Source organism: Acyrthosiphon pisum, chromosome A1 (genome assembly GCF_005508785.2).
Source record: "Acyrthosiphon pisum isolate AL4f chromosome A1, pea_aphid_22Mar2018_4r6ur, whole genome shotgun sequence".
NCBI classification, from domain to species: Eukaryota; Metazoa; Arthropoda; class Insecta; order Hemiptera; family Aphididae; genus Acyrthosiphon; species Acyrthosiphon pisum.
The window spans coordinates 152,003,704-152,019,784 of record NC_042494.1 but is presented as its reverse complement, the minus strand read 5'-3'; the positions used below and the strand labels follow the sequence as shown (position 1 = coordinate 152,019,784).

Sequence of the window (16,081 nt, the reverse complement as noted above, 5' to 3'; positions counted from 1 at the left end):
AACGAGATTATTCATATTGGTCGATTTTTAATGCATTTATACGATTAAGATATAGGTACCACTTAATCTTTATTCTGAGTGTGCTTAAAGTATCCCCTCTTCTCCCTAGCAAGACCGTGATATTGAAATTTTTAATCCTATTATTAAAATAAAAACATTTATTTCAACATTTTATAATTTATCAAATCATTTTCCTCCAAAATAAACACGTGAAGGTGGAGCTTAAAAAAAAATTAAAAGACTCCAAATACACCATAATGTCATAGACTATTGTGATAAATCCGAAATCAAACAATTTTATTAATCTTTCAAAAATGTAACTCATCGCGTTCCATACTGTTGATGGAAGGTGAAGTTAGGTCTTTCTTAGGTTAGGTATGCGTCCGCTGAGAATACTCAAAGAAAATAGCTTTACGTGCGTTTTTCGGGCGAACGCGTGTAACGTGTAACTATTATTACAAGAGACAGACATTTATTTACTGCGTGTCTCCGTCTTTCCGGCGAGCGATATACGTGGAATGAAATTCTCGAAAAGAGCGCGTGTTTCCGCCGAAACGCGAATCTTTCGCTGAAGTCATATACAGTTAAGCATCACTGCTCATATCGTATAGCACATTATTAAGTTAAGTCAAAAGTTCAATTAAGTTTAATATACAGTTTTATAATATCGTTAGGATTTTTACGGTATTTTTATTTAAACGAAGTATCCATTGCTTATACAGTATTAGAATATTTAATATAAAAATGTATTAAAGAATTGATATGTATGCAGCAGGGTGTGTCAACGTGTTTGTCTTCGTACATAATCAAAACCCAAATATTATAAATTATATATAATTAAACTTATATTAACCTCCTGTCTTAATTATAATAATGAATAATCCTTATTCAAACACTTATGATGAAAATAAATAGTTATATTCTTAAAATTATTATACTATATATTAGTTAAATTAATCTCAGAATAGCAAAAACGAACATGTAGTTTTTAAATGTTTAAAATAGGTGAGCAAAAAAAACAATACTATAAATTAAAATTATCTTTAATACATTATTAATTAACTAGATTTATACTTTACATTGATTTTTTTTTTTAAATCATTCTTCGAAAATATTAATAACTGCGAAAAATGGATTTGAATGAATTTGTGTTCGCAATTCAAAGGTTTAAGTTAGGTCAATTGGTCAGTTAGTTATGAACGCCACCGCCACTTCTCGTCTGATACACAAAGTCATCGGTGGATTTGTTGGTAAATTTTTAATGGTTTATTTAGATGGATGTTAAAGAGATACAGTAGATTATATTATATAGAGCAGGATACAATATATATATTATATAGCATAAAATTAAAAAAAAAATACTTATATTTGTATTCAAATACTTTGTGAGTATTCGTAAAATACATTTTTATAATAGTATTTTAAAAGTATTTTTAATACCTACTTTTTTATTCGAATACTAGTATTAGTATATTAATACTTTTTCAAAAGTATTTTTTACAAGACTGCAAGTTGGTTTGGTTTGCATCAGAAACCGAGTCATTGCGAATTATAATTATGGTATGCTACTGTGTGTACTTCCCTACTATAAGTATATGTATAGTACCTATATATATATATTATATAGTATAGTAATTACAATAGCTACCTGTTAAATTTTCGCTTATTTGGAGGAAAATTAAATATATATATAATTATATATTTATATGTTTATATGTTTATAATATATAATTCTTACATGATGTCTTTTGGTGTCATTTTCTAATCGATTTTCTTATGAGAAATTTAAAAATTTACATCTGTATAGACGTCGATGCTCCAGGTCACTTCGTTCATTTATACATAAAATAATATACTATAATGGTAGCGAATAGTATAATATGTAAATATAGGGATTTGATTAAGCAACAAATTCATCATACGTTTCAAATTTACGATTTGTTAGGAAGCTAAAATTTGTTTGAAAATACAATTTATATCGTTAAAATAGGAACATAAATACAATAATTGGTTTGAGTGAGAAAGCTGTAAATCGTTTCGCACGTACATTCGTTTATCATTTCGAAGTTAATACTTTAATACTCAATGAACGTGTTCGTTTTCGTTTGTTTCTATGCCTTAGCACCTCGATAAACTTACATCATAATAATACAAGACACGGATGTAAACAAACTCGAAACTACGCAAAGAGTAATGGGTTGTCTACTCGCTACCTACACATTATGTTTGCGTATATTATGTAAGGCCAATGCCCAATAGGCATACCATAATATTATATACGATCACTGCCGCTGAGTTATAAACATGCTACACAAGCGTTTATATGTACATACTACGGCTAGGCGGTTAGATAATATTTAATTTTGTAAACAACCATGTAGGTACACTACTGCACCCATTATAATATTATTTCAGTATTATATAAACCAAACAGCTTCTATAATAAATCATAATAATATTCTGGCCCTCCGATATAATACGATAGTGGTTTTCAAAAATACAATTATTTAAAAAATATTCAATAGGAAAACTGATATTGATGGGGAAGAACAACATGACGAAACGTCCTAGATAAACAATGACAGACGTTTCGCGTACTGAACTCGATTTCCCATTGTTCAATAAACCTAGCAATACATAATAATATAATATATTTGGATTCTTTGGTAGTACGAGTATAGTATAGGGCTGGATCAGCACATAAAACTTTTACTGATGGTATTATTATTTTATATTTTATTTTATTTTACCCGCCCGTATTTGTATTAGATGATGACTAGTCACCATGTATACTAAGGACAAATAAATCATCAACTATAGTGTACATTTTTAAGCGGTATAAAAGTAGGATGCGTGTGCCCTGATAATTATATATTGATTAAGATTAAGATTAAGATTTATATATTCAAATAAGCAATACATAATTATAATTTTTGTTGGATGATATCCAAAGCCTTAGGGTGTGCTGAAGAGTTCAAATGATCACATTTATAAAAATGTATATTTATTATTTAGTAAATGAATAAAAAGAATAGTATATTATAGTGAGTAACATTTAAAAGAGAGAAAAAAGTAAACGAAATTAGTATATAAATAAGAATTACAACTGTAGGTTATTTATTTTAAGCGAGATAAGTTGTTTTTTTAAAACTTTTAAAACTAATATAGTCATGCACATTTGTTATGTTTGGTAGAAAGACGAATAAATACAAAATAAGTACCAAATTGGCTAAAGTCGTTCTTAATATAGGTCATGAAATATTATTATCTTAAACTAATTTTAACTAACTATATAATTATTCATTGGTAATTTAATTGAATTTCGTTGTCTAAATAAAACAGTACAAACAGGATTTATATGCACGCAGACTTATTATTACTTGAGACGTCATTTTCATCATACAAATAAGTTGTTGCATAGAGTCTTGGCTTATTGAATAAACATTTTAAAAGGATTTTTGTGTTGTATGCATATGATAATAACTCATCAGTCATCACCATAGACATCATTAATTATTACTTTTTGGCTCATATTATTGTAAGATTTTAATAAATTTAACTGAATTTAACTAATTTCTAAGTGTTCTAATTTTCTTAATAAGATATTATGATTAACGTAGTCACAGACCATTTTTAAAGCTTAAACTATACCTAAAATTTAATAATAGATATTTAGATTATTATTATATTTATATGCCTAAATAAATAAAAATGAACCCTAATCCTTTGTCATGGCATCACTTAAGAACGTGTTTATCGATTTGGCAGATTTTTTTTCTGTTGTATTCGTAATTGCCAGGAAAAGTTTTATATGAAAGAACATTTTAGGAAAATCAACCGGAAAAGTATGAAATCTGGATGTCAAAATATGATATGTATAATATGATAACCAACTTAAGCAACACATACCACACTCTTAAGGTTATATTCGGTTAGTGACCTTGGTCTCATAGGCGGATTCATTAAAATTTCAGGGGGGGAGGGGGCTAACATTATAAACATCAATGTGAGTAGGGGGCTTCGATCCAACAAAACTATTGTCAAGCCACCCCCCCCCCCCCATTTTCCGCCAATGCTTGATCTTTGTTCAGTATTTCTTATATTTTTGACACATTTCAATGATACAATTTTGGTAACACGGCGTTCTAAATAGGCAATTCAGCTGCACTACTATCATCGATGCATTTTCCTAAGTGTCATAATAAGTTTGTATGTTTAAAATTTAATTATAAATTATTAAATCAAAATGATACGCAATTAAATATAATATATAGTATTGTATAACAACTAACAGCTAAATGCAATATTATTCAAAGTAACTGAGAATAAAATGATTAGAAACAGTTTTCATTTTAAATTGAATTACGAAAATATACGGTTTTGATAAAATATACATAATAATATCAATTAATTAATATTTGATAATAATGTTACAATAAGTTTGTATCAGAATTTAATAATACGCAACTGCACATGCATGCAATTATAGCTGTTAATTGTAAACGCCTTTATGACAAGAACCCAAAAAGAAACATATGAAAAAAAGAATCAGTATATTTTTGAACAAATGAAAAATACTACGTATCTATATAGTTTTCCAAACGCGAAAAAACTTGGTGTTAATAAAGTATTATCGATTTGTGCCACATTGTCACATTATAATTTGTAAAATAACAGGATACCTCGGGAAAAATTACTTTTCTTTATGTATAGATTATATGAGGATCTATAATGTGTCAGACAAAATATGGATAAAAGAAAAGTATTAATTAAAAATGTGTCGTAGTATTTTGCAAAATATACATCTTCTTTTTCAGTAATGAATACATCAGATAAGTGCAACTGTGGATTAAACGAAGATTAATTTAATCAATTGATGTATTACAAAGTTATATTAAAGTTTCTAACACAATTAAAATTATTTTTGTTGAAGAATACAATTATAATTTAGTAACACGATTCATTGAAAGTTCAAATATATCAGAAGTCTACAAGTTCAACAATCGTAGTCTGTAGAAGATTATGTCACTATTCACTTATGTTAGAATTAAAAAATCAACACACGAAGGATATTCAATTGTATATTCTTCCGGATACTTTTTAAAACATTTAATTGTTAATTTGAACTGTATAGTTTGTAAGTCTACAATGAGAACAAACAAAGAAATAAATTAACCAAATCGATTTACAGTTATGTACAAAACGTTTACCTATTGATTTTTTTTCATAATATGATACTGAAATAATCAACAGTTTATTCAATATTCTTAAAATTGTTTTAACACTTTTCGAATAATTTATGTTTGAGTCTAAACAATACGAAACCGTAATAGAAAACAAAATTATTATGAAAAAATAAATTTGAAAAACCGGAGAAACGAAAATGTAAGTTAAAACAATTAGAATGGGAAAAACATAGTATAGATGCAATTTGAATACTTCTAAATCAATTAATTAGTGACATTAATTAATAATACTTCAATACTAATAATTAAAGATAAATAATATCAAACTTTAATGAACAAATAGTTTAAATTTTTTTATTTTGACCCTCGGTAACATGGACCATTGGGTTAGTGTAGGAGTTACTGTTGAAGCTGTTGGAATGCATGTTTTTTATGTGGGGCAAGGATCTGTCGCAAAGAACCCGGGTGATTACTCGTCAAGAAGTCTGCGACGCTGGAGATGCTTGACCGCAGCACACATTAGTGATTAGTGACTGAGGCTAACCACCATGCCACACCAGGTCCCTAACATTTTTTTTGTAAATTGAATTATCCAACGAAGAATAGCGAGAAAATGGGAATGTTTACAAACATCTGTTTTTGAAAAAACGTATATAAAATAGTAATATATGTACATGAAAGTGTAATATATTATTTCTTCTATTTGATGTAGTTCAGAAATAAAATATATAATTAAAGATATTTAAAATATTTACTGATTATTAATTATACACGCACTTTTAAACATGGTATAATTATTTTGATGTCTTAGGTCATTATTAATGTTCACGTATTTTTTTCGATATGTGTTACATGTGATAATTATTTATCGTTGAGTATAACTTGAACAAATCCATTGAAGTTAACTATTTAATGACGAGGTACACTTGTTATAGGTTTCCTATATAGTAGAAAAAATGTTCATGCCGTGTATTTTATATTTCAGTGAGCGCTATCTATAATATATTTTATAATCAATATGACTTCTAATTTCAAACTTAATTTTACGTACAAGCGAGGTACGCCTACACTATTGTTCAACGGAGCTTGTAAAAATCTAGTTTGTTTAAAAACTAAACATTAATATTATGCAATTTAAAAAGAAAAATATAGTTGATAGTGGCATGCGAGTGAAATAGAAAAATTGAGAACTTAGAATTGGATATTATGTATCCTAAAAGGCCAATATTTTTCGAAACAATGAGCACTGTTAAAAACATCGCCCTACATAATATAATATTATGATGAAAACCCGCGTTCTTCTTATTCTTCTTCTTTGCTCCCCAGTGACCCTCTCGTTAAACGTTTTTAAGGGTATCATCTATAGGTATAATGTTTAACAAAAGTTTTGATAGCGAGCGGCGAACTCAAGCAATTTCCTACTACGTGGACCTATTGTATAAAATAAATACCTATATAAATAGTAGCTCTCCGCGGATTTTCTCATCATATTTGTGGCTCTTACACGTGACTCTTAAAAAAAAAACATAGATACGTACGTAACTATAATATGTAGTACCGCTTTGCCATGGCACACACATCGAATCACCGTCGTCTTATTGTAATCTATAAGCTGAGTAAAATATTAAGACAAGTTATTAGACATTATATTGTTCAGAAAAAAATAATGAATAAAACTTAACTTTTACCTAATCAAATATTTGCGACGCTCAAAATGTGGCAGATTTATGTAGGTATCTGGTATATACGTCATATTAGTCCAAGAATGTTTATTTGTTATTAGCTACGAAGTGCGAACTGCCTATGTATCCAGTTTAAACAGTTATTATTACGAAAAAAGCATCAGTTTTTTAATAATATAATTATAAGTTATAACTAATATGTGAATAAAATATGTATGTCATGATCTATTTTCATAGGACCAAACAAATCAACTACGGCTGCTTGAGTTGAAAACCTCTTTATCGTTTTTCCACACTCGACCTATATTATGGCTTATGGGTAGTGAGTTAAGCCACTAACCTAGGTGTAACGTATATACCTATCTACGTACCTCGAACCTAAAGTGGCCATTTCACCATGACACTATTTTTTTCTAATAGGTTATGTGAATATGACTACGCGGTACTATTATAAACACATATATTTTCATATTATGTTGTCACTAGAATATTTAATTTGTATATATTTTTACACCGATTCCGTATTATTATCTCTCTGAGTGTCAAAACTCGAGTCAGGCTACAAACATATCTTTTCAAAATCCAGGTGACATATCGAAACAAGGGAATGTGAAATCAGTTTCGTGATAAATTAAAATCTCCTCGTCATAGAGTATTCAAATAGACATTCTTAAAAACTCGAATGCAGATAGGAATTCTAATTTAATGGTTTTTGGCTCCACTGTCAACCACTGGAAATCTCTATACATCCCGTGTAAATGGAAGTCAAATCCTCAATCCATTTTCTACATGGATTTGTTTTAGGGAATAGGATTCAGATTTCGTTCAATGTTCTTTATGAAAATTTGTCCTGTAAACGGTTGGAGTGGTTAAAAAAAATACGATATAATGATAGATTATTATTATTATTTATTAAAATATTGTGTCGTTTAATTTTTTTTTCAATTTGGGCAGATGAAAATCAGCCATGTAGCTGATAGTATAAAACATATTATTTATTATCATGTAGGTATATAATGGACTGAAATATAATATACACACATTTTAATAGAAACGATATGATGAGGCAGCGTAGGTACTTGTCGAATCTGCGGCATGTCAGATTAACACTATTATACTGCGTCGTTCAATTCCGGCAGGCTGCAGCTTGTTCTATCCCAATATATTTAACACATAAAAATAATACCCAATATAATATAATAATACTATAATGTTAATGATCCCGACACGGAATTGCACTCAGCCGATGCCAAAGTAGTTAATAGGGATAATTTTTTTCTCACACGCCCCTTACCACAACCGCCACACCGCCACTATTGTCGGCAGTGCGTTTATAATATTACTATTGTTTTACTGGCGGATGCGACGTGATCTTTCACACACAAACAACATACTTGTCATCGTCGATGATGAAAATATGAAAATAAATATAAATATTGGGTCAAGGATTTTTTTTTCTCGCCATTTTATACACGGTCATCAGAATTTTGCGTTGTAAAATTGGCAGGCACAACATATTAAAATTGTTTGCGACCCTCACACATTTTGTACAACATAGTGTTTCGAATAACTTGTATGATATTACGTGCAAATACCTAATATACCTACTATGCTATATGGTATATTATTTCAGTTAATGAAAGTCACATTTCATGAGTAAAATTAATTTTTTTCTTAATTATTCCGGTTTGTGTTGTTGTTTAATATTTTCAGGGACCCCGTAAAATTGAGTAAAGCTTAAAAATGTGCAGGAAGTACCTTTCAAAATTGTTTGCATCGTCAAAGGTTTTTTTTTGATAAGATCGTCGAGTTTAAAGTCGTCCATTTTTATTATCGCTATTATTATTTTCCTCGACTCCGTCAATTTTCGAGTACGTTGCGCCTGGGTGGTTCCAAACACAATCGATGAGCTCTCCTCTATCGACGTCAAAACACGAATATATTTATATAAATATCATATTATACTTTTCTTCAGTAAATAAAAAATATTTAAAGAAATATGCACAAGAACCAGGATGGAATAAATTATATAGTTGTATTTGTCATAAATACGTATTCTTTCCCGACTAGTCAGTTATATTATATCTAGTAGCGATGGTTCACATAATAATAATAATAATAATAATAATAATAATAATAAAAATAATAATTGTATATTGTTATTATTGATACGCGGCCACTTGGTACTCATTTTGATACTCGTATATTGTAACTCGATCGTATAATAATAAAAATTTATTTCAATAACAATAATATTGGATAAACAACAAAGAAAAGAAATACGTTTTATACTATTTTTATACATCACAATTTTTAGAAAAAAAATTCCTTAGTCAAAATACTATATGTTACAAATATGATGATGTTTAGTTTAATGTACTCGTATAAACGTGAAAACACTTAGGAAAACAAAAAATAAATAAATAAAAAACATCCAAAAACAATTTATGCACGTTCACTGTAAATACAGTATTATATGATATATATGTCACGTACTCGACCGCGTGAACTTTTCAGTGTTTGAATAAGAATATACATGCATTTTAAATGTAAAGTTTTTTTGTCAACTAAATTATTATAAAATTACTATACGATATATACACCGCGATAATGCTTTCATAAAATTTGTCATGGTCAAAACGCATAAATAAACTTTGGTCTTAAATTACAACAAAATAATAATGATAATAATGATAATTATAGAAATAATAAATAAATAAATGAAGTGTGTTTTCCATGTGAAAAAAAAAAAACAATAAGTCAAAAAGAAATTGTAAAAAATAATCATAATAATAATAATATAATAATAATATATATAATAACGTTATAGATATGAGAAAGTCTAACATAATAAGAATGATATCGTTGTATGATATGATGTTGGCGGGACCCAAGAATCGATCAGCTTCTTGACGGGCCCCGGTGATACCGCGGTTGCCATCGAAGCGGATTGTCATTCGGTCACCGATTTTTTGCCACCGATCACTCTCGGGTAAAGCTGAAAAACGAAAAAACAACAAACGCCCGTCCATTACACCGTATAATATACAGTTTCGGTGCGTATAATAGCAGTCCCGTCAGTTACCACGTATACACGAGAAATGCTTTAAATTCAATTCCGTATACCTACATACATAATGCATACGCACACGTCACTGTCAGATTAAGGGGGGGAGAGTGCAAATGGGGCATCCCCTCCTCCTACTAAGCACCCAATCATATCATTGTTTCTTATTACTTAATATAATTTTATTATACTGATTTGGAAATATTAGTGAGTTGAGAGTGAAGAGCGGTTTAAGGGTTCGTGAAAAACTACGTATATAATATTATGTAAGCGGTTGAGTTTATCATAAAATTGGATAAGGGGAGCGAACTTCTTCACGATTCACCTGCTAGTGATAAATCCTAGGAACATAACATAAACTGCAATAAAATGGAGAGTAGACCTTTGTCCTCCACCCACCATAAGATCTAGCTCCAGGGCTACCACTGACACACACACACACACACACACACATTTATACGTGCACGCACGGATTAACCTACAATACTCAGTTGCATACCCACGATTATTATTATGTATGCGTGTAGGACGTGGGTGGATTCAGCGGTGCGAAAGAAATGTTCGTTGCAGACTATATTAAGGGAGTCCGTTTCGTAATACGTTAGTAACCACAAACTTATTTAAGAACCTATAATAATATTATTTAAAATACATAATAATATATGCTTAGGTACTAATTAATATGTGCGTTAATGTACGACTTTGGGAACGTATACAATTTTTTAACTGTTTTTCTTAACAATTTATTGAGGAGTTCTGAAAATTATGGTAATCTATATTTTAGACATTCATTAAATAGTTTAATTTACAATTTATAATGATGGTGATACATACAAAATTGTTTTGTTACCGAGGAATTTATTTTTTATATAATTAAGAAAAATCAGTCAAAACGAATAACAACTCAATGAATTAGAAATCTAAAACTTATAAATTCATTCGTTTAGCATGAACTGTTTAAATCTTAAGTAAACTGCGACATCGGTAGTACCTAATTTCAGTGATGTAAAACAATGAGAGAGATTTTTTTTAATAAGCATTTTTGAAACTGTAAAAATAGTTAAAAAGTTAACGCGTTCTAAGCCAAGCATAATGCATACCTGTGTTGTTAAAAGAAAAACTGAACAATATATTTTTTAAAAAAAACACGTGTTATTAACAAAATCATGACAATTTCTTGAATCAACCGAAGTCTGAACTTTATTGGCAAAATTATAGGTATTTCATGCGTATATTAATATAATATAATTGATTGTGAATTTTAAGTAAAACATGTTTGTGTACAGTGTATACTGCCATCAAATTTGACAGGTAAAATTATGTATAATATTATACTTGTTGTATTATATATCAACATATGATTAAGGAAACAAAAACTATCTGATGCCCACATCTTAATCTACTTCAAGCAGTGGCGGATCCAGGGGGATGACAAAGGGGCATTCCCCCCTCCCAAATACCCGTAGTTTCCCTATGTTTTACACTGTATTTAGCCAATGTTTGCACTTTTTGTGCTTTTGCCTCCCCCTCTCTTTTCAAATTAAGCCCTCGATCCGCCACTGACTGACTCCAAGCTTCATTCACATTTATAAGTAACAGAAAATCCAAAACATGAAAATAATAAGCTAATAAATATTTTTTAAATAGTGCAATACAATATTGAAATAATAAATTATTAATTTAACTAATTAATTTAATTAGATTTGAAAATGTTTAAATATGTATGTTTATAAGAATTAGGTGCCAAATATTATTGCCATTGGAAGCCAATGAAAGTTAGCACGACACTGTATACATGCATATTTATGATAAATATAGCCAGGAAAAAAAATCAATTGCGAAATCATTAAACTCAACGTTTAAGACTAAAAATCATTGTACAGAGAGTGCATTATATACGGCTCTCTGGTGGTAAAATCATTTCCATTCTATATTCACTTATTGCATTACACTTAGTTTAAAAAAAATAAATTTTTTTTATTTATTTCTCTACGAAAATGTATCATTGGAGCACGCGGCGTGTATAGTTGTATTAATGTAATATATTAAAATGAACAATGCGCTATCTTTATACACATAGGTATAATAGGTACCTACATAGTATGACTCAAATTGTATTTTATGAAATTAATACGGTTCAAAAAAATTGTTTTTTAATTTACCCCCATTCTATTCTATTCACTAATCACAACCGGAGTAGTTAGTATTTTTTATAACAATCTAGTTTATATAAAATACAGATGATATAGCAAGCAGACGATCGAATAATCTGCATTCACGTGGATTGTTTTTGCGGGAAACTTTAAAATGCATCATGTATATATGTTTATTTTATACTATAATAGTATCAAATGATGAAAATTTGCGTGCAACAGTAATCATTAAAACATTTTAATTAAAATCTATATGTAGGCACCAATTAAAATATTATAATATCGACGCGACGATTGCGCCGAGGCTGTGAGATTACAACGCGTGTTTCCATACACCCTCCCCACAGCCCACAGACCACAGTAATGAAGGTTTGATTGAGACCCGAATTGACACACAATTTTTTATTATGTGTTTCATATAATTTTTGTTGTTTTTTTTCATTCAGATAACATTAATCTGTAGAGTGCAGATATCGTTTAGGAATTCAAATGTCGACGATAACTGTTAACAATATGTCAAGCAGTCAAGCATAATTAATTTCTGCTTTCATAAAATTAATATGAATTGAATAGTTTTTTTTTTTACTTCAAAATAGAAATCAACGGACATATTTTATTTGTGCACAAACTTTTATATGCATAATATTTTATGTAGATAGCGTACTATATTATTTCGGTATTAGAATCATGACATAGTGACATGATGCTTTTGAGTTCTGACTAGATGTTAGTACCTACATATGAGTACTTCAGTGACGATGTATAACTGAACGGACAATAAATAAGCAAAAATAAAATTCTAAAGGTTAGTACCTATATAAAAGTTTTAGAACAAAACTAGTTATTTCTTTTAAAGACATATCATCACCTATTGTACATAACTTTATACTATAATACACCTATATAATTAAAATATAAATTAACTACTAACAAGGAATCATTTTTCTGTTAGCCAGGATATTTCAGACATATATATTTTAGCGAATGTGTGAAGAAGAAGAAAAACTCACCCCAAGCAAATTCCGTGGCACGTATCCTTCGCGGTCGTCGATCCTAGACCACCACCATTCTCGTTCGGTGTCGTCGCCCTTCCGTAGAACGACGATCCTGTCGCCGTCGTCGAAAGTCAACTCGTCCTGGTTGTGCGCCTCGTAACCGAAAACTGCGTACACCGCACCATTGTTCATTATACCTAACTTCTCTTGAACGCCTGAAGACATCGTTTCACAATTTAGTATAATTTACATTTTTGTGAATGTTTTATAAATATGTATATAGGTATTTGTAGTATTTATTAAGTTACTGGAAGTTTTCAATGACGTAGGAACTATTAAAATAAATAATATACAATATACATAATTTTGTTTCTAATAAACGATATTAATACAAATTATAAATGGTAAATCATATAATTTTTAAGTATTTATGTAATTACTATGATCATTATATATATGTCTAAAATAATAAGTTTATTAGATACAAATTATTTTGTTTCCGGATAAAATATTTCAGTTATTCTAAAAGATTAGAGGTGTAAGCAGATGATGTTAATAATAGTTTTTTTTTTGGAGGAGGGGTTGTTAAAATATAGCTAAGTAATTAAAAATTAAAACAGAGACATTATTCAACTCACTGTAAAGAAACTCTGAACATCCGTCAAAACCCTCTTCGTCCTCCTCGCACTTTTCGGCGGCCGTCTCCTGGTCTGACAACGTGGTGGCGAATATGCACGCCCCGTGCTCCACCAGAAATCGGACCATGGCCAGGTTGTTACAGCTGGCGGCACAGTGTAACGGCGTCCTGTGGGTATCAAAAGAATTAAGTATTCGTTAGTAAATAATATGATCTCCCTTAGATGTCAGTATATTCACGTTTAAAATATATCACACCCGCTGTATAATAGCTACAGGTGTACAAAGGTCAAAGACGGTCACTAAACTTACGACGACGCGTACCTTAACTTGCAACCAACACCAACTACTCGTTATGTAATTATGTATCATAATTGTGTACTGTAGTATTGCAAGTGCAGTATGTAAAGTGTTATATTATAGCAACCAGCGAGCGTGAAAACAGACATCATAAAATATAGTATATAAATATGATTTGTCGCACGAATGCATACAACTTTCAAGTTTATGAAATAGTGTTTTGTACGGAGTTCGAATTATTTTTTACGTTATAAATAAGGAATTCAATTTTGTAATAAAATTCTTGATGGGAACACTTACATATTATACACTAGTACACGAAGATGGAGTTTTGTATAATATACCCACGGCGTATAGTGGCTATATTATAGTATATACTACAAAGACTTGCGAGACTTATCGATTTTTAACGGTTCGATGAAAAGAACTGCACGAAGAGTTTTAATAACTTAATTATAAAATATATATATATATATAAACAGCTTATTGTGCTCGGTAATAGGTTTAAGTCCTTATACCTATATACGCGTGTTATGTAACTTTAATCCAACAAATGCGCGCTCGGTACAATAATATAATAATAATCCAATAATACACAGGTTTAGCACGTAATATAATCATTTAATTACTGTTAATACTTAATAATTAATATACAATACTATTCTATAATATGAATTGCTGGGGAAATATCAATTTGTATTTGCGGAGCAGCTAGAAGAAGAATTATTTTTTCATCGTGCTAATGGACACAGACTAATTAAAAATGATTAAGTAGAAAGATTATTACGCAGGTTTCAAAATATTACTTTAGATTTATTAATTAAAAAATAATATCTGTGGATGGGAACATTTCAATTTTTTAAAATCAATTTTTCATTACCTATCTAAGACAATTATTATATTAGAGAAAACGCATAAATATGTAAATGAAAAATAAATTGTTTTGAACAATGCAAATATGAACGACAAGCCGTCATTAGAACTTCCAATAAGTAAACAATATAATATTGATATTTTCACTAGGCACACAAACCTTATAAACGGACCTTAAATTAAAAAATAAATTTCGTTAAAGAAAAAAACAATTTTAGCTACAAACAATTTATTTTTTTTATATAGTATTAAACATTATATTATAACCCTCTTGAGCTTTTTTTGTAATTTCTGTATAAATTGTTTCCTTTAAAGCTTTCAGGTTCCTTAGACGATGATTATAAGTCCCAGGTTTTTAAATACCCCACTGAAAAAAATGCATAAAACCTATGGAACGCGTGTAGGGCGGTGGGTATGCAGACACGTTTTGAATAAAATTGGCTTCCACGGCAAAAGCATGTCGCTGGTTTAGCCACAGCATGTTTACGTGTAAAAACTGTCGTAACATGAACTTTCACCTGTATTTCAACCATCCACCCACATGACCAGACACAATCGCCACCATTCTACGGCCTCTGATGAATGTACAACACCATACTGAAACTATAGGGAGGGCGTTTTACGACCACTGTACTTTCAGAAATTGAATAATTTTTTCCGTTTTTCGGTATTCAAAAACGTCAAACATACATTTAACAACATTTTAATTCGTAATAATTTTTTTATCTTATATGTACCTACGATTATTCATCGTTTTATTTTCTATAATGTTTAATGATATTTGAATTTTTCCGCTATTTGTTATGTTACACAATATAACAGAAGAACACTATGTAGCTTAACGTATAACTTATAAATACTACTCATGTTACACACTCATCCACTGGTATATTCCATTAACTTATATATATTATTTTTTTTGAAAGTAAGTTGTTTTCAATATGTATTATATTAATTTTAAATGATTACCCACAGGCCGCAAGAATTAAAATTCGTACTTCCAAGCATAACAATCGGTGTTTACAATATGATAATATTAACTTTGTACTCACCATCCATCGGAGTCTTGAGCATTTACATCACAGCCAAACTTAACTAAGAACTTAACAATGTCTATATGGCCGGCGCATATGGCATTGTGTAGCGCAGTTATTCCTTCATCATTAGCCGCGCTCGGATTTCCCACCTA

General features: G+C 29.7%; 1 protein-coding gene across 1 annotated transcript in view; it reads right to left on the bottom strand.

Annotated features, from left to right (window-relative positions):
• Positions 1 to 8,886: 8,886 nt before the first annotated feature.
• Positions 8,887 to 16,081, bottom strand: part of LOC100161456 (apoptosis-stimulating of p53 protein 1) — a 109,146-nt gene continuing 101,951 nt past the window's right edge. The window contains 4 exon segments of the mRNA XM_029488591.1: positions 8,887 to 9,866; positions 13,099 to 13,298; positions 13,722 to 13,888; positions 15,945 to 16,078. Of these exon segments, the coding sequence (XP_029344451.1) occupies positions 9,822 to 9,866; positions 13,099 to 13,298; positions 13,722 to 13,888; positions 15,945 to 16,078 (546 nt within the window). The 3' untranslated portion in view covers positions 8,887 to 9,821.